The 20,008-nt window shown below is 44.0% G+C and overlaps 1 protein-coding gene across 1 annotated transcript in view; it reads right to left on the reverse strand.

Annotated features, from left to right (window-relative positions):
- The window catches only part of brap (BRCA1 associated protein), an 89,580-nt gene that overhangs the window by 42,207 nt on the left and 27,365 nt on the right, over window positions 1-20,008 (reverse strand). Inside the window, exons 6-11 of the mRNA XM_083902452.1 lie at window positions 17,452-17,600; window positions 17,078-17,153; window positions 16,851-16,989; window positions 15,999-16,108; window positions 15,834-15,923; window positions 11,660-11,763 (exon numbers count right to left, since the gene is read on the reverse strand). Coding sequence (XP_083758578.1) covers window positions 11,660-11,763; window positions 15,834-15,923; window positions 15,999-16,108; window positions 16,851-16,989; window positions 17,078-17,153; window positions 17,452-17,600 — 668 coding nt within the window. The remainder of the gene's footprint in view (window positions 1-11,659; window positions 11,764-15,833; window positions 15,924-15,998; window positions 16,109-16,850; window positions 16,990-17,077; window positions 17,154-17,451; window positions 17,601-20,008) is intronic.

Below are 20,008 nucleotides of genomic sequence, written 5' to 3' on the forward strand. Positions count from 1 at the left end.
CAAGTACAGTCAAATGCCAAATGTAGTTATATCTGCTATCACCAGGGGGCACTGTTTTCTAAAGTAAATATTTACATGTAGACTTGTTCAGGGTCGGACTGTCATCGAACCAAGGAAGTTTGGTTCAAATCGGAACATGTTCCACAAAGTTATCATCATAAATGTACTTTTTTTGGGTAATAATCCTCTCACCACTAGAGGCGCTGTTTCCGAACGTGACTGTTTTTTCATATTCATCTTTAAGACCTATCGATCATGAACCACGGCAAGTTTGGTTCATATCTGACCTTCCAATGCAAAGTTATAAGAGATTTGGTCAACATCAGAATGATCGCCAACTTTAGCGCCCCCTATCTTGTACGCCGTGCGACATTTTAGAAAGCTTTCACTAACTTTTGATCCTCAACTCGTCCACATTGACCTCGCCAAGTTTGAAGGTGATAGCACAAAAGCTTTAGGACAAGATAGATTTAATAGCAAATAAAATTCTTTCTGTTGCCACCAGGGGGCGCTGTTTTCGAAATTAAATATTATCATGTAGACCTTGTCAGGGCTGGAGGAACATCAATCCAAGGAAGTTTGGTTCAGTTTGGACCAGGACTCGCAAAGTTATAAGAGTTTGTTTTTTTGTCGCAAAAATCCGACTTTGCACCGCCCACGCTGCTACACCGTTAAAGAATGCGCTGTCATATTCAACACGCATCATCTACCATGTGTTTTCAATGTTTCAGTGTCATTTTGAGTGACACTTTTACAAACTCTGTAAAAGTTATTACCGAAATTGTAAATAAACTTTTTTTTTGTATATTCTCTTCCACCACCAGGAGGCGATGGTTTCAAACGTGATCATTTTTGCATAGGTGTCTTCAGCAACTACCCATCATCAATCATGGCAAGTTTGGCTCCGACTTGACCTTCCATCGCAAAGTTATAAGCGTTTCGTTGCGTGTTGGGAAAATTTGCAATTTTCGCCAACTTTGGCGCCACCTATCTCGTGCGCCATGCAATATTTCAAAAAACTTTTCAGATTAGATCGTACCTCAACTGGTCCACATCGACCTCGCCAAGTTTGAAGGTGATAGCTCAAAAACTGTAGATTTTGGTATCTACGGCAAGTTATGCTGTAAATTCGCCAAAAACGCCTCCGTTTTCGCCTTCAATCCAAAATGGCGGCCTTCCTGTAGGACTCACAAAAAACTTGTGATTGACTTTTGCCCATGGCACAACCTAATGAACGTGTGTGCCAAGTTTCGTTCATGTACGTTATTCCCGACAGGAGTTGACCTAGAAGCACTTTTTTGCGTCAGTATTTAGCCCCGCCCACTTCCATTTTTTGATGCACATTCCCCGAACCACTTTCGTTCGGCGATTTAAGCCAGGTCTGATGTTGTCCCAAAAATTCGTGAGGTTTGAGATCCGTTTAGGCCTTCAAAAAAGCACTTTCTTCGTGGGAAAAATAATAATAATAATAATAATAATAATAACTAGCACCGCAAGCGGTGGTAACGGGTTCGAGCTTGACGCTACGTCGCGACCCGCGCCCACCTCGTCGCTTGCGCCCTGATCTCGTCTCTCGTTCATTCGCTGCTTGCTGTCGTAGTTCTAATTGGCGCCGTCCGTGCGGATGTTGGGCTGTGGAGTAAAGTCATATATTATTTCCTGTTAAGTGCGTTACACTTTCTGTCGGGAGGACATTGTTTGCGTGTTCAGGATAGGTCCCTGGCCTCACATACCAAGTTCCATGCAGAGCGGTCAATGTACAGTAAAGTTAGAGGGCACTTCCTGTTAAAATGGCTGACTTCCTGTTGGGTCAGAGCGTGTCTATTAACATGTTCAGGGAAGTTCCCTTGACACACATATAATGTTTCGTGGAGATAGGGCAACGTACGGCAAAGTTAAATTCTACTTCCTGTTTTGGCGTTCCACTTCCTGTTTGGAGTTTAGCTTTTGCAGACATGTCCAGGATAGGTTCCTGGTCTCACGTGTCAAGTTCCGTGCAGATTGATCAATGTACGGTAAAGTTACAGGGGACTTCCTGTTTAAAATGGCTGACTTCCTGTTTGGTCAAAGGCGTGTCCATTAACATGTTCAGGGAAGTTCTATTGACTCACATATCATGTTTCGTGGCGATCGGGCAATGTATGGCAAAGTTACATTCTACTTCCTGTTGCGGCGGATCCACTTCCTGTCAGGAAGTCATCTGTTGCTGACATGGTCGGAGCGGTTTTGTGGTCCCACATATCACGTATGAGGATGATACAACAATCCCTGTTATAGCAGCATAAAAAAGTGTGATATGTAATGTTATATCCAGCAACCAGGGGGCGCTGTTTTTTAAATTGAAGATTTTCATATAGACTTTTTCAGGGTCAGACTGTCATCAATCCAAGGAAGTTTGGTTCAGATTGGAACAGGATTTACAAAGTTATACCAGTTTCTTTTGTGTTGCACAGTAGATGGCATAGTCTGCTGCCACCAGGGGGCGTCGTTAAGACATTGAATATTGTCATATAGACTACTCCAAGGCATCAATCCAGGGAAGGACATTGGATCCTCCATCGCAAAGTTATAAGTGTTTCGTTGTCTGTTTTTACAAATCAGAATGTTTGCCAACTTTAGCGCCCCCTATCTCGTACGCCGTGCGACATTTTAGAAAGCTTTCAATAACATTTGATCCTCAACTCGTCCACATTGACCTCGCCAAGTTTGAAGGTGATAGCACAAAAGCTCTAGGACAAGATAGATTTTATAGCAAATAAAATTCTTTCTGTTTCCACCAGGGGGCGCTGTTTTCGAAATTAAATATTTTCATCTAGACTTGTTCAGGGTCGGACTGTCATCGATCCAAGGAAGTTTGGTTCAAATCGGAACAGGATTCACAAAGTTATCATCATAAATGTACTTTTTTTGGGTAATAATCCTCTCACCACTAGAGGCGCTGTTTCCGAACGTGACCGTTTTTTTATATTCATCTTTAAGAACTATCGATCATGAACCACGGCAAGTTTGGTTCATATCTGACCTTCCAATGCAAAGTTATAAGAGATTTGGTCAACATCAGAATGATCGCCAACTTTAGCGCCCCCTATCTTGTACGCCGTGCGACATTTTAGAAAGCTTTCACTAACATTTGATCCTCAACTCGTCCACATTAACCTCGCCAAGTTTGAAGGTGATAGCACAAAAGCTCTAGGACAAGATAGATTTAATAGCAAAGAAAATTCTTTCTGTTGCCACCAGGGGGCGCTGTTTTCGAAATTGAATATTTTCATGTAGACGTTGTCAGGGCTGGAGGAACATCAATCCAAAGAAGTTTGGTTCAGTTTGGACCAGGACTCGCAAAGTTATAAGAGTTTGTTTTTTTGTCGCAAAAATCCGACTTTGCACCGCCCACGCTGCTACACCGTTAAAGAATGCGCTATCATATTCAACACGCATCATCTACCATGTGTTTTCAATGTTTCAGTGTCATTTTGAGTGTCACTTTTACAATCGCTGTAAAAGTTATTAACGAAATCGTAAATAAACTTTTTTTTTGTATATTCTCTTCCACCACCAGGAGGCGATGGTTTCAAACGTGATCATTTTTGCATAGGTGTCTTCAGCAACTACCCATCATCAATCATGGCAAGTTTGGCTCCGACTTGACCTTCCATCGCAAAGTTATAAGCGTTTCGTTGCGTGTTGGGAAAATTTGGAATTTTCGCCAACTTTGGCGCCACCAAATACGTCCGCTATGCGATATTTCAAAAAAATTTTCAGATTAGATCGTACCTCAACTGGTCCACATCGACCTCGCCAAGTTTGAAGGTGATTGCTCAAAAACTGTAGATTTTGGTATCTACGGCAAGTTATGCTGTAAATTCGCCAAAAACGCCTCCGTTTTCGCCTTCAATCCAAAATGGCGGCCTTCCTGTAGGTTTCACAGAAAACTTGTGATTGACTTTTGCCCATGGCACAACCTAATGAACGTGTGTGCCAAGTTTCGTTCATGTACGTTATTCCCGACAGGAGTTGACCTAGTAGCACTTTTTTGCGTCAGTCTTTAGCCCCGCCCACTTCCATTTTTTGACGCACATTCACCGAACCACTGTGGTTCGGCGATTTAAGTTAGGTCTGATGTTGTCCCAAAAATTCGCGAGGTTTGAGATCCGTTTAGGCCTTCAAAAAGGCACTTTCTTCGTGGGAAAAATAATAATAACGAGCTTGACGCTACGTCGCGACCCGCGCCCACCTCGTCGCTTGCGCCCTGATCTCGTCTCTCGTTCATTCGCTGCTTGCTGTCGTAGTTCTAATTGGTGCCGTCCGTGCGGATGTTGGGCTGTGGAGTAAAGTCATATATTATTTCCTGTTAAGTGCGTTACACTTTCTGTCGGGAGGACATTGTTTGCGTGTTCAGGATAGGTCCCTGGCCTCACATACCAAGTTCCGTGCAGAGCGGTCAATGTACAGTAAAGTTAGAGGGCACTTCCTGTTTAAAATGGCTGACTTCCTGTTGGGTCAGAGCGTGTCTATTAACATGTTCAGGGAAGTTCCCTTGACTCACATATAATGTTTCGTGGAGATAGGGCAACGTACGGCAAAGTTACATTCTACTTCCTGTTTTGGCGTTCCACTGCCTGTTTGGAGTTTTGCTTTTGCAGACATGTCCAGGATAGGTTCCTGATCTCACGTGTCAAGTTCCGTGCAGATTGATCAATGTACGGTAAAGTTACAGGGCACTTCCTGTTTAAAATGGCTGACTTCCTGTTGGGTCAAAGGCGTGTCCATTAACATGTTCAGGGAAGTTCTATTGACTCACATATCATGTTTCGTGGCGATCGGGCTATGTATGGCAAAGTTACATTCTACTTCCTGTTGCGACGGATCCACTTCCTGTCAGGAAGTCATCTGTTGCTGACATGGTCGGAGCGGTTTTGTGGTCCCACATATCACGTATGAGGAGGATACAACAATCCCTGTTATAGCAGCATAAAAAAGTTTGATATGTAATGTTATATCCAGCATCCAGGGGGCGCTGTTTTTTAAATTGAAGATTTTCATATAGACTTTTTCAGGGTCATACTGTCATCAATCCAAGGAAGTTTGGTTCAGATTGGAACAGGATTTACAAAGTTATAGCAGTTTCTTTAGTGTTGCACAGTAGATGGCATAGTCTGCTGCCACCAGGGGGCGTCTTTAAGACATTGAATATTGTCATATAGACTACTCCAAGGCATCAATCCAGGGAAGGACATTGGATCCTCCATCGCAAAGTTATAAGCGTTTCGTTGTCTGTTTTTACAAATCAGAATGTTTGCCAACTTTAGCGCCCCCTATCTTGTACGCCATGCGACATTTTAAAAAGCCTTCACTAACTTTTGACCCTCAACTCGTCCACATTGACCTCACCAAATTTGAAGGTAATAGCACAAAAGCTCTAGGACAAGTACAGTCAAATGCCAAATGTAGTTATATCTGCTATCACCAGGGGGCACTGTTTTCTAAAGTGAATATTTACATGTAGACTTGTTCAGGGTCGGACTGTCATCGAACCAAGGAAGTTTGGTTCAAATCGGAACATGTTCCACAAAGTTATCATCATAAATGTACTTTTTTTGGGTAATAATCCTCTCACCACTAGAGGCGCTGTTTCCGAACGTGACCGTTTTTTCATATTCATCTTTAAGAACTATCGATCATGAACCACGGCAAGTTTGGTTCATATCTGACCTTCCAATGCAAAGTTATAAGAGATTTGGTCAACATCAGAATGATCGCCAACTTTAGCGCCCCCTATCTCGTACGCCGTGCGACATTTTAGAAAGCTTTCACTAACTTTTGATCCTCAACTCGTCCACATTGACCTCGCCAAGTTTGAAGGTGATAGCACAAAAGCTCTAGGACAAGATAGATTTAATAGCAAATAAAATTCTTTCTGTTGCCACCAGGGGGCACTGTTTTCGAAATTAAATATTTTCATGTAGACATTGTCAGGGCTGGAGGAACATCAATCCAAGGAAGTTTGGTTCAGTTTGGACCAGGACTCGCAAAGTTATAAGAGTTTGTTTTTTTGTCGCAAAAATCCGACTTTGCACCGCCCACGCTGCTACACCGTTAAAGAATGCGCTGTCATATTCAACACGCATCATCTACCATGTGTTTTCAATGTTTCAGTGTCATTTTGAGTGACACTTTTACAATCGCTGTAAAAGTTATTACCGAAATCGTAAATAAACTTTTTTTTTGTATATTCTCTTCCACCACCAGGAGGCGATGGTTTCAAACGTGATCATTTTTGCATAGGTGTCTTCAGCAACTACCCATAATCAATCATGGCAAGTTTGGCTCCGACTTGACCTTCCATCGCAAAGTTATAAGCGTTTCGTTGCGTGTTGGGAAAATTTGGAATTTTTGCCAACTTTGGCGCCACCTATCTCGTGCGCCATGCAATATTTCAAAAAACTTTTCAGATTAGTTCGTACCTCAACTGGTCCACATCGACCTCGCCAAGTTTGAAGGTGATTGCTCAAAAACTGTAGATTTTGGTATCTACGGCAAGTTATGCTGTAAATTCGCCAAAAACGCCTCCGTTTTCGCCTTCAATCCAAAATGGCGGCCTTACTGTAGGTTTCACAGAAAACTTGTGATTGACTTTTGCCCATGGCACAACCTAATGAACGTGTGTACCAAGTTTCGTTCATGTACGTTATTCCCGACAGGAGTTGACCTAGTAGCACTTTTTTGCGTCAGTCTAGAGCCCCGCCCACTTCCATTTTGTGACGCACATTCACCGAACCACTGTTTTACAAAATTTTCAGCGAGGTCTGATGTTGTCCCGAAAATTCGCGAGGTTTGGGATACGTTTAGGCCTTCAAAAAGGCACTTTTTTTGTGTGAAGAATAATAATAATAACTAGCACCGCAAGCGGTGGTAACGGGTTCGAGCTTGACGCTACGTCGCGACCCGCGCCCACCTCGTCTCTTGCGCCCTGATCTCGTCTCTCGTTCATTCGCTGCTTGCTGTCGTAGTTCTAATTGGCGCCGTCCGTGCGGATGTTGGGCTGTGGAGTAAAGTCATATATTATTTCCTGTTAAGTGCGTTACACTTTCTGTCGGGAGGACATTGTTTGCGTGTTCAGGATAGGTCCCTGGCCTCACATACCAAGTTCCATGCAGAGCGGTCAATGTACAGTAAAGTTAGAGGGCACTTCCTGTTAAAATGGCTGACTTCCTGTTGGGTCAGAGCGTGTCTATTAACATGTTCAGGGAAGTTCCCTTGACACACATATAATGTTTCGTGGAGATAGGGCAACGTACGGCAAAGTTAAATTCTACTTCCTGTTTTGGCGTTCCACTTCCTGTTTGGAGTTTAGCTTTTGCAGACATGTCCAGGATAGGTTCCTGGTCTCACGTGTCAAGTTCCGTGCAGATTGATCAATGTACGGTAAAGTTACAGGGGACTTCCTGTTTAAAATGGCTGACTTCCTGTTTGGTCAAAGGCGTGTCCATTAACATGTTCAGGGAAGTTCTATTGACTCACATATCGTGTTTCGTGGCGATCGGGCAATGTATGGCAAAGTTACATTCTACTTCCTGTTGCGCCAGATCCACTTCCTGTCAGGAAGTCGTCTGTTGCTGACATGGTCGGAGCGGTTTTGTGGTCCCACATATCAGGTATGAGGAGGATACAACAATCCTTGTTATAGCAGCATAAAAAAGTTTGATATGTAATGTTATATCCAGCAACCAGGGGGCGCTGTTTTTTAAATTGAAGATTTTCATACGGACTTTTTCAGGGCCATACTGTCATCGATCCAAGGAGGTTTGGTTCAAATCGGAACATGTTCCACAAAGTTATCATCATAAATGTACTTTTTTTGGGTAATAATACTCTCACCACTAGAGGCGCTGTTTCTGAACGTGACCGTTTTTTCATATTCGTCTTTAAGACCTATCGATCATGAACCACGGCAAGTTTGGTTCATATCTGACCTTCCAATGCAAAGTTATAAGAGATTTGGTCAACATCAGAATGATCGCCAACTTTAGCGCCCCCTATCTCGTACGCCGTGCGACATTTTAGAAAGCTTTCACCAACTTTTGATCCTCTACCTGTCAACATTGACCTCGCCAAGTTTGAAGGTGATAGCACAAAAGCTCTAGGACAAGATAGATTTTATAGCAAATAAAATTCTTTCTGTTTCCACCAGGGGGCGCTGTTTTCGAAATTGAATATTTTCATGTAGACTTGTTCAGGGTCGGACTGTCATCGATCCAAGGAAGTTTGGTTCAAATCGGAACATGTTCCACAAAGTTATCATCATAAATGTACTTTTTTTGGGTAATAATACTCTCACCACTAGAGGCGCTGTTTCCGAACGTGACCGTTTTTTCATATTCGTCTTTAAGACCTATCGATCATGAACCACGGCAAGTTTGGTTCATATCTGACCTTCCAATGCAAAGTTATAAGAGATTTGGTCAACATCAGAATGTTCGCCAACTTTAGCGCCCCCTATCTCGTACGCCGTGCGACATTTTAGAAAGCTTTCACCAACTTTTGATCCTAAACTCGTCCACATTAACCTCGCCAAGTTTGAAGGTGATAGCACAAAAGCTCTAGGACAAGATAGATTTAATAGCAAATAAAATTCTTTCTGTTTCCACCAGGGGGCGCTGTTTTCGAAATTAAATATTTTCATATAGACATTGTCAGGGCTGGAGGAACATCAATCCAAGGAAGTTTGGTTCAGTTTGGACCAGGACTCGCAAAGTTATAAGAGTTTGTTTTTTTGTCGCAATAATCCGACTTTGCACCTCGCACCTCGCTACATCGTTTAACAATGCGCTGTCATATTCAACACGCATCATCTACCATGTGTTTTCAATGTTTCAGTGTCATTTTGAGTCGGATACGACAATCTCTGTAAAAGTTATTACCGAAATCGTAAATAAACTTTTTTTTTGTATATTCTCTTCCACCACCAGGAGGCGATGGTTTCAAACGTGATCATTTTTGCATAGGTGTCTTCAGCAACTACCCATCATCAATCATGGCAAGTTTGGCTCCGACTTGACCTTCCATCGCAAAGTTATAAGCGTTTCGTTGCGTGTTGGGAAAATTTGCAATTTTCGCCAACTTTGGCGCCACCTAATACGTCCGCCATGCAATATTTCAAAAAACTTTTCAGATTAGATCGTACCTCAACTGGTCCACATCGACCTCGCCAAGTTTGAAGGTGATTGCTCAAAAACTGTAGATTTTGGTATCTACGGCAAGTTATGCTGTAAATTCGCCAAAAACGCCTCCGTTTTCGCCTTCAATCCAAAATGGCGGCCTTCCTGTAGGTTTCACAGAAAACTTGTGATTGACTTTTGCCCATGGCACAACCTAATGAACGTGTGTACCAAGTTTCGTTCATGTACGTTATTCCCGACAGGAGTTGACCTAGTAGCACTTTTTTGCGTCAGTCTGAAGCCCCGCCCACTTCCATTTTTTGACGCACATTCACCGAACCACTTTGGTTCGGCGATTTAAGTTAGGTCTGATGTTGTCCCAAAAATTTGCGAGGTTTGAGATCCGTTTAGGCCTTCAAAAAAGCACTTTCTTCGTGTGAAGAATAATAATAAGAATAATAATAACTCCTTCAATTACAATAGGGTTCTTGCACAGTCGTGCTCGAACCCTAATAATAATAATAATAACTCTTTCAATTACAATAGGGTTCTTGCACAGTCGTGCTCGAACCCTAATAATAATAATAATAACTCTTCCGATTACAATAGGGTTCTTGCACAGTCGTGCTCGAACCCTAATAATAATAATCTGTTGGCCCTGGCACATTTGTGCTCAAACCCTAATAATAAGAATAACTCCTTCAGTTTCAATAGGTTTCTTGCACAGTCGCGCTCGAACCCTAATAATAATCCCCACAGTTTCAATAGGGTTCTACGCACCATGTGCTAGAACCCTAATAATAAAAATAACTCCTTCATTTTGAATAGGGTTCTTGCACAGTCGTGTTCGAACGGGGGGACGGGAGCGGACGGGAGCGGACCTGACCCTGCCGCGCATATTACACACTAGGGCTTGGGGGTGGGGCATATCGACAACCCCGCTGTCAGCAAGCAGCGGGTGTCGTCGCCTCATCCTCCCCCAAAATTTTTAATGCACGCTAGATACCAACATCCCCCATACACACATCCCAAAGCACACATACATACACACCACACCACATCCTAATGGGGGGGATGGGGGATGGGTGTGGGGGGACCTCCCGGGTACCTGTGTCCCGCCCGCCTCCCGGCTGGGCCAGGGTCAGCGGTTTGGGCTGGGGGGCAGGTGTGGAGCTCCGGGGCGCTGGCGGCTGCGCGGGGTGGTTGGGTCGGCTGTCGGTCTGTCAGGGGGTGGCCCCGGGGGACCTGGCCGTGGCTTGCCATGAATCCTGGGAAGGGTGATGGTGGGCGGTGAGCTGGTCGCTCAGCGGGGGCTGACTTTGGGCGCCTTGCCCTGGGTGAACGGTGGGTCCCTGTGCCGGGTGGGTGCGGGGTCCGCCGTGACGGATCTTTCGGCCTCTGACCCATGCCTGTGGGGGGGGGGGGGGGCTTGCCTGGGGCGGATCCGGGATCCTGCTGTCTCCTGTTCCTTCGGGACCTCTGGCTGGGATCTCTACGTGAGCCTCTGCCTGCTCCCCTCTGGGGGAGAAGTCGTGTGGTTGGCTCTGGGGTGACGATCGGGGATAGCTGTGGCGGGCTCCGGCCTGCCTCCTGGGGGGCGGTCTCGGGGAGGTTCTGCTGTCTCTGGGCTGCCCTGGGTGGGCCCCGGGTGCGGGGACCTGGGGCCTCAGGGCCTGCCTCGGCGTGTGGTGGACTGGTCTGTGCCCGTGGTGCTGTCGCCTCCTGCCCCCGCGGGCTCCTGTTCTGCGGCTCCCTGCCCTGGTCTCGTGCGGTGTGGACTTGCAGCTGGCCCTGGGTCGGGCAGCTGCGGGTCTCTCCTGCTCCATGTGCCTGGGTGACTGCCAGTCTTCTCCTGGGGGCTGGGGGGCTGGGGGGCTGGGACGCGGTTTTCACCACGGATTCCCGACCACACCAAGTGACAACCTCCGCACATACATATACATGGATGTGCGAATACACAGACATACAGATACACACACAGACACACTCTGGTTCATGATAGAACCAATATAAACTGATACAGCCGTTATAAACAAGATCACCTTTTCTATATGTGGTTGTTAACAAATTCTAATGGTACTGTAATGTTGTTATGTTATCATTATTGCCTTAGTGTGTTATGCTACTAACTTCTATCTAGTGTCTTTCTCTCTCCGTCTCCCTCCCTAGAGATTTTCCCCCGACCTCTCTCACACCTCCCTTGTCTGTGAGACATGCAATAAAGGTAAGTATAATTTTAAGTTCTCCGTTTGCTGTACACTATTTACAATCCATCAAACAATGCGAGACATAATGGAGAAAAATAATAATAATAAAAAACGTTACCCCACAACTGGTGATTATTTGAACTAAAAAGCCTACTTGATGTTTTTCTATCAATATGTCCAACTGCAGACGTGCACCTGATTAAACCAGAAATGCTGATTCTGAAAGTTGTCCCTCTGCATGTGAACATGTTAATGGCTATTACAAAAACCAAAATGTAAATCAGTTGCTCCTACTTTTTCTCCATGCCCTGCTTCTCCTTGGTCAACTCTCCTAAACGTTGCTCCAAGTTATCACAGCGCTCCAAAGTTTCCTTAAATTTTGCTTTCATGTTGTTAATCTGAGGGACAAACATAACCACAGAGTTAAAGTGAAGACCATGACAAAAGAAGATACATACAGTTAGGTATACATATGTGTGTATATATATGTATGTGTGTATATATATATATATATATATATGTATGTGTGTATATATATATATATATATATATGTATGTGTGTATATATATATATATATATATATGTATACATATATATATCTGGACAAAGACACACATTCTGCCATTTTGCCTCTGTATACCACCACAATGAAGTTGAAATGTGTGGAAAAAGTGTGGAACTAAAATAATCGCAGTAAACATTGAGGAATTATAAGCATTTGTATACATTATTGTACATTTTCAGTGACTAAGAAATAATGGGACGAACTCAAATCCATCCATCCATCTTCTACCACTATCCTCCACATGAGGGGGTGCTGTGCCAATCTCAGCTGACATAGGACAATAGGCGGGGTCACACCCTGGACAGTTTGCCAGTCCATCACAGGGTCACATATAAAGACAAACAACCATTCACTCCCACACATACGGTCAATTTAGAGTGTCCAATTTACCTAATCCCTGTAATTGCATATTTTTTCACTGTGGGAAGAAGCCAGAGAACCCAGAGAAAACCCACACTAACATGGGGAGAACATGCAAACTCCATGCAGAAAGGCCCTTGTACAAACTCAAAACATGATAAATTAAAGCTCACAGAGTTGTCCTGTTGCACATAATGCTAGTTATGGAGGTCTACTTACATACATTAACTTGTTTTTATGGGCAAAAACCTCCTAGTTGCTATAACCGAGCCGATAGAAATCCTCTTTTCTGACGCTGTTGCCCAGCCGTGATATTTCAGACTCAACTCTCACACCCAGAAGACTCTTGTGATTGGCCAGTACCCGGAAGTGACATATTCAGTACACCTGCTCTCAGAAGCGCAGCTCCCCCTCTGGAACAGTGGATGCACTGCTACTCATTATCAAAACATTGTTTTAACAATGTTTAAAAATAGCTTCGTCACGACTCCCCGCCGCAGTCCCTTTATGACTTTGACCCTGAGTCAGACCCAGAGTCAGAAGACACTGTCGCTCGTGAAACACCTCCACAACGGACTTTATTCTTCTTCTGCGGTTCAATGTACGCAACCGGATGTGCCCGGACAAGTGCCCGCAGCAGGACGATCTGCTGTTCCGGAGAACCGGCGTTTTCGTAACCGGACCGGGTTTTTTCAGAGATCTTCCTGAGCCCGAGATTACAATAAAACACAGCGTTCTCAGCAGTGGCTGAACTGTTTGTTTAGAAACTTCAGGGCTTCTTAAACAAGGTAAGGACACAGATACAAACTAAAAAACAGTGTTAATTGGAACTTCTGGTCTAGGTCTGCTTTAAAGGCTTCTTTTAATACTTGGTTGAAAATCCTTTGTGGTCAATGACTGCCGGGAGATTCTTTATCAGGCTTTTACTGCAGCAGCCCTTGTTTGCTCCTTGTTTGCAGGTATTTTTGCCTTCAGTTTAGTTTGTCTTCAGTAACTTGGGCTGAACAATTAATCAAATGGTATTGAAATCGCAATACAGCTTTAAAAAAAATGAAGAATACACCATAAGACCAATTCTATTCCTGTGTGCAGAAACATGGTCACAAGTTCAACTCCACCTTTGGATGGTTGTACTCAATTGTAAGACGCTTTGGATAAAAGCGTCTGCTAAATTACATGTAATGTAATGTAATCAGTCTGTGGCACTGCTGAGGTGGTATGGAAGCCCAGGTTTCTATGACAGTGGCCTTCAGCATTTTTTGGTCTCTTTGTTTTTAATTTTCCTCTTGACAATACTCCATAGATTCTCTATGGGGTTCAGGTCTGGTGAGTTTGCTGGCCAGTCAAGCACACCAACACCATGGTCATTTAACCAAACTTTGGTGCTTCTTGCAGTGTGGGCAGGTGCCAAATCCTGCTGGAAAGTGAAATCAGCATCTTCAAAAAGCTCGTCAGCAGAAGAAAGCATGAAGTGCTCTAAAATGTCTTGGTGAATAGGTGCAGTGACTTTGGTTTTCAAAAAACACAGTGGACCAACACTAGCAGATGACATTGCACCCCAAACCATCACAGGCTGCGGTTCTCTCGGTTGGTTGTGCATCTTTTTCTTCCACACTTTTTCGTTCCACTCAACTTTCTGTTGAGTGGAACATGCTTGGATACAGCACTCTGTGAACAACCAGCTTCTTTGGCAGTGAATGTTTGTGGCTTACCCTCCTTGTGAAGGGTGTCAATTATGGTATAATAATACCATAATTGAGCTGAATTACTGAAATAAAGAAACTTTACCACAATATTCTAATTCATTAAGATACATTTCTATCAGCAGTCACATCATCAATAATCAATTTAGCATGGTCCACTGGCGGCCATACATGCCCACTTTGGTTCATGAGCTGTTCTTTTCCCTCTCCACCCTTATCTCTTCCCATCATTCTGGTACAAGTTCTTTTTTAAGATTCAAGATTCAAAGTGTTTATTGTCATATGCACAGTAAAGAAACACGTTTCCCTGTACAATGAATTTTTTTTTAGATATTTTCTAGCAAATTCGAATATGGCATTCTGGTTCTTGAGTGTTATCAGTGGCTTGCTGTAACCATCTGTATTTACAATCATGAAGGTGTCTCTAGACTTTGACAATGACACATCTACTAGTGTGCTCTTGACTTGGCTAGATGTCTTAAAGGGGTTTTTCTTCACTTTCAGAAGAATTCTGGGATCATCCAATTTACTTGTCTTGTGTGTTCACCAGTGGATTCCCTTTTTAAGAATGTAACAAATTGTTGATTTAATCTCTCCTATAGGATTTGGTTTATTTTGTCTTCTCAGTCAAATGACGGCCTTCTTTGCTTGTATTGACATATCTTTGGACATCATGTATTGAATATTTCAGTGGAAAAACACTTGCAGTTAGCTGCAGACCTTTATCTGCTTGTTCTGACAGGGAAAGGTGAGGTAACAGGTCATACCTGGCCACTAGTTTTTTAGTTTTTTAGTCAATTGTTCAATTATTTCTGGGCCCCTGAAAACTGACTAATGTATAAAAATGCTTATAATTCCTCAATGGACAATGTGATTATTTTGTTCAATCTCTTAAAGGTCACATAGAGTGGTCCTGTTGCACATATATGTGAGTTATGGAGGTCTACTTACATATATTAAGTTGTTTTTATGGTCAAAATCCTCCTAGTTGATGTAAACGAGCCGATTGAAATCTGTCCTTTTCAAAGCGCTTGTCAGTCGCGCTATTTCAGCCATAAATCTCGCCCGAGAAGACAGAGTGTGTTGTGATTGGCCAGCCAGCGTAGAGCCTTCCCACCTGTGTTGTGATTGGCCAGGTATCTGGAAGTGACGTAATCTATCACGTCAGCTCTCAGAAGCACAGCTCCCTCTCTGGAGCGGTGGATGCATTGCTACTCATTATCAAAACATTGTTTTAACAGTGTTTAAAAATAGCTTCGTCACGACTCCCCGCCGCAGTCCCTTTATGACTTTAAACCGGAGTCAGACCCAGAGTCAGAAGACACTGTTGCTCGTGAAACACCTCCACAACGGACGTTATTCTTCTTCTGCGGTTCAATGTACGCAACCGGATGTGCCCGGACTACCGCCCGGAGCAGGACGATCGGTTGTTCAGGAGAACCGCTGCTTACGTAACTAGTATGGGATTTTCAGTGATCTCGTTGAGCCCCGAGATTACAATAAAACACAACGTTCTCAGCAATGGCTGAACTGTTTGTTTCGAACCGTCAGGCTTCATAAACAAGGTAATGACGCAGATACACACCAAAAAAAACAGCGATAATAGGAACTTCCGGTCTAGTTCCGCTTTAAATGAAACCCAATGGTCCTAATCATTAATTTCAAATTCATTGTGGTGGTGTACAGAGGCAAAATGACAAAATGTGTGTCTTTGTCCAAATATATATATGAACCATAACTGTATGGGTTCATATATAGCTGTTTGTAAATGCAAACAGCTACTCACTGTATTAGCATATTTAAAAGCTTGATGCTTATATTGAGCACATCCATTGGTACCTCCTCAGACGTCTCCTTCTCCAGACGAGCAATCTTATTTTCCCAGTAAATCCTCTGAGACTCCAGCTGACTCGTCAGCAGGTATGAGTACTGTGGACATGGGCCATTTATTAGACCATTATAGTTCTGATTTAACAAACAAAGCATCAGAAAGGAAATTCTTACTTCGAGCTGAAGTGCATCGATTTTCTCTTCATGACATGTGTCTCCCTCACACTCATACTGCACCATCTTCCCATCAGTCTTGCTGGCCACCAAACGATGTACATAGTTATCTATGATGACATGGATCGGTCAGTCAGTGTTGCGGATAAAAAATATCTTATAAATGAAACCAATAATTGATTAACAAATGTCCCCATGTCCAACACTATGTCCAAATTGAGTCATGTCAAAGAAAGAGAGGTTCAGGACAAGCTCTTATCGCTGAGGGCTGCAATAATGAATTTATTCTCAATTGCTCTCTCCAGAACTAATCAATCTTTTGTTAATTCAGTTCAGCTGCTCCACGAAAATAGTTTGGATGGAAGGACAACTGTAATCACCAAATAACTTCAATCAATTTAAATGCAGTTCACAGGACTGTCGCAGCTTACTTTGGAATCATTCTGTTGTCTCGTGGCTATAAACTACTAACAATGATTTCACTAGTAACAAGCAAAATCATGTGATCATTTCCTGGAGAAATCTAGGAAATCATCATTTCCTTAATTAACAACAGCACAAAAAACTGGCAACTTACTGCCGACTTACATAACCGACTGCAGTTGCAACATATAATCAGTAAACAACTACTACATTAACCACTAAATATTTAATAAATTCAGTTTTTTTTAATGTGACAATACATACTGTACATCTGAGGACATAATTTTTAGTTTTTGGAAACACGAATTGACATCATTTACAATTTGTCAGCCATTTAATGGACCAAATAACTCAATAATTGAGGAAAATGATCAGCAAACTAATACATAATGAAAACAACAACTATGGAGACCCCTATCAGTTCTATACCTCCTGCATAGTCCCAGACACGGTGGTTGGTGAGCTGCATGGCGTACGTATGCTGTGTTTCCTCAAAGTGCTTGTATGCATGCCGGCTTATGTAGCGACCACAGCCGATGTGCCCGCAGATCAAACAAATCCACAGGTTCTGTGGGGGGGGGGGGGGGGGGGTGAAGTTTTAAAGACTGCCAAGAGTAGATGAGCTTATAAGAGAGAGAGAGACTGGTATCTCTTACCTCCTGCACACCACATTCAAAGCATTTGTTCTCTTCTAGTGGTTCTGGTGTTTGGATGTACCTACACACGGGACACCTGAAAACAGAGCACACATTCAGCTGTTGTCACATATGTATGTAGTATTTTGCAAAACAGAAGAATGTGTGTTATGACATGGACAAAAAAAACACACGACAACATGACATGAAGCTTGGAGAAGGTAAAGCTGATTGACACAGCAGAGTTTCACCTATATTTCTGAAAAACTGCAGCTTTAAAAATCAATAATCAAGTCTAACAAATGACATGAGTAACATGGCAGTATTTTTTCAATATAGTATAGAATTTTATCATGCAGTGGTATCCTGAACCCCGAGTAAATGTGAGTACTCACGAGACATAATCCCACCGCTGGAGACACTGGCTGTGGAAGCTGTGATTGCAGAGAGTGGTGAGGATGCCATTGACAGACTCGTCCATTCTCTCCAGGCACACGGTGCACTTTGGCAACTCAGTGACCTCCATCACTGGTAGACTTGCTCCCTGGGGAGAGAGGGAGAGAAAAAAAGAGGTTTACATGTGTGTATTCTCGACCCGTCGGGTTTATCTCCACAAATCCACAATCCTCGCCACACATCCACAATCCCAGACTCATCCATGCACTGAATCTTTTGCTAATATTTTTTTGCATCAGATGTCCCATTCGATTAATCCAATTTCGAGTTAAGACGCATATTGAAATTGTCGCCACATATTAGGATCCCTTCACTTTTTGTTATCATTAGATCCAGTACACTTTTTATAGAAGGACCGGTCACTCCCCGGAGGAAGATAGACGCTGAGAAGACTCACCACAGTACCATCTATTTTTCCCTTAATCATTACAGTTTGCTTTTGTTATCATTATGTTCTGATGTGTTCATAGTTTATATAGATCCATTGGAAGAGAAATGAATGCGAAATATCCTGGAATCATGACATAACTGGCCCGTCTCAGACATGGATGTATTATAAAAATCTGGATAGAGCACCATCCTCTCTGCCTTAGAGACAATTTTGTCATGGTGGCCCTGACAAAAAAAATTGTCATGGGGCCCAAAAAGCAATTTCCCATTGACCACAATAGCAAAAGAGATGCCTGTAAATATATTATTGCTGGGGATTTTAATACACTGTACACTGGACCGCAACAGGGATAGGTCGACACATTCAGACTCATCCCACAGTAAAAGTAGAGCAATTATTCATCAGTTCATTGAGGATCTGAATCTGAGGGACATTTGGAGAGATAGAAACCCCGGAGTGGCAATGTATTCTTGCTTTTCCAAGACTCATCATACGTATTCACAAATTGGCTACTTTCTAGTCTCAGCCAGCTTAATAGGCAGATTAAGGACTGTAATTATGACAGTATTTCTGACCAGTCCACAAATAACCTGGGTTATGTGGTTCCAGAACAACTATGTGATCCGCCTAGATGGACTTTTCCTCATAAATGGCTCCAGGACCCAGATCTAATGACTTTTCTTGGTAAACAGATAGATTAATATTTTTTGATTAATACATATGAGACATCAGCATGCATTAGGTGGGAGGCTTTCAGGGCTTCATCAGAGGCCAGATAATTAATTTTACTAGCTCTAAATCCATCCATCCATCCATCCATTTTCTTCCGCTTATCTGGGGCCGGGTCGCGGGGGCAGCAGTCTAAGAAGGTATGCCCAGACCTCCCTCTCGCAGGACACTTCCTCCAGCTCCTCCGGGGGGACCCCAAGGCGTTCCCAGGACAGCCGAGCGACGTAGTCACTCCAGCGTGTCCTGGGTCTTCCTCTGGTGTCTCCTCCCGGCGGGACATGCCCGAAACACCTCCCCAGGGAGGCGTCCAGGGGGCATCCGATACAGATGCCCGAGCCACCTCAGCTGGCTCCTCTCGATGTGGAGGAGCAGGGGCTCTACTCCGAGCTCCTCCTGGGTGACAGAGCTCCTCACCCTATCTCTAAGGGAGCGCTCCGCCACCCTGCGGAGAAAACTCATTTCAGCCACTTGTATCCGGGATCCTGTTCTTTTGGTCATAATCCAAAGTTCATGACCATAGGTGAGGGTAGGAACATAGATTGACCGGTAAATCGAGAGCTTTGCCTTTCGGCTCAGCTCCTTCTTCACCACAACAGACCGATACAACGACTGCATTACTGCGGCCGCTGCACCGATCCGCCTGTCAATCTCACGCTCCATCCTTCCCTCACTCGTGAACAAGACCCCAAGATACTTAAACTCCTCCACCTGAGGCAGGATCTCTCCACTGACCCAGAGGGAGCAAGCCACCTTTTTCCGGTCGAGAACCATGGCCTCGGACTTAGAGGTGCTGATTCTCATCCCAGCCGCTTCGCACTCGGCTGCAAACCGCCCCAGCGCATTCTGGAGTTCCTGGTTCGTAGGAGCCATCAAGACCACATCATCTGCAAAGAGCAGAGATGAAATCCAGTTGCTCCTGAACCGGACCCCCTCCGGCCCCTGGCTGCGCCTAGAAATTCTGTCCATAAAAATAATGAACAGAACTGGTGACAAAGGGCAGCCCTGCCGGAGTCCAACATGCACTGGGAACAAATCTGACTTACTGCCGGCAATGCGAACCCAGCTCCTGCTCCGGTCGTACAGGGACCGCACGGCCCTTAACAAAGGGCCCCCGACCCCATACTCCCGGAGCACCCCCCACAGAATGGCATGAGGGACACGGTCGAAAGCCTTCTCCAAGTCCACAAAACACATGTGGACTGGTTGAGCAAACTCCCATGAACCCTCGAGCACCCCACGAAGGGTATAGAGCTGGTCCAGTGTTCCACAGCCAGGACGAAAACCGCATTGTTCCTCTTGAATCCGAGGTTCGACTATCGGGCGAATTCTCCTCTCCAGTACCCTGGAATAGACTTTCCCCGGGAGGCTGAAGAGTG

The sequence above is a fragment of the Microchirus variegatus genome (assembly GCF_963457635.1).
Source record: "Microchirus variegatus genome assembly, chromosome: 16".
Taxonomy (NCBI): Eukaryota; Metazoa; Chordata; class Actinopteri; order Pleuronectiformes; family Soleidae; genus Microchirus; species Microchirus variegatus.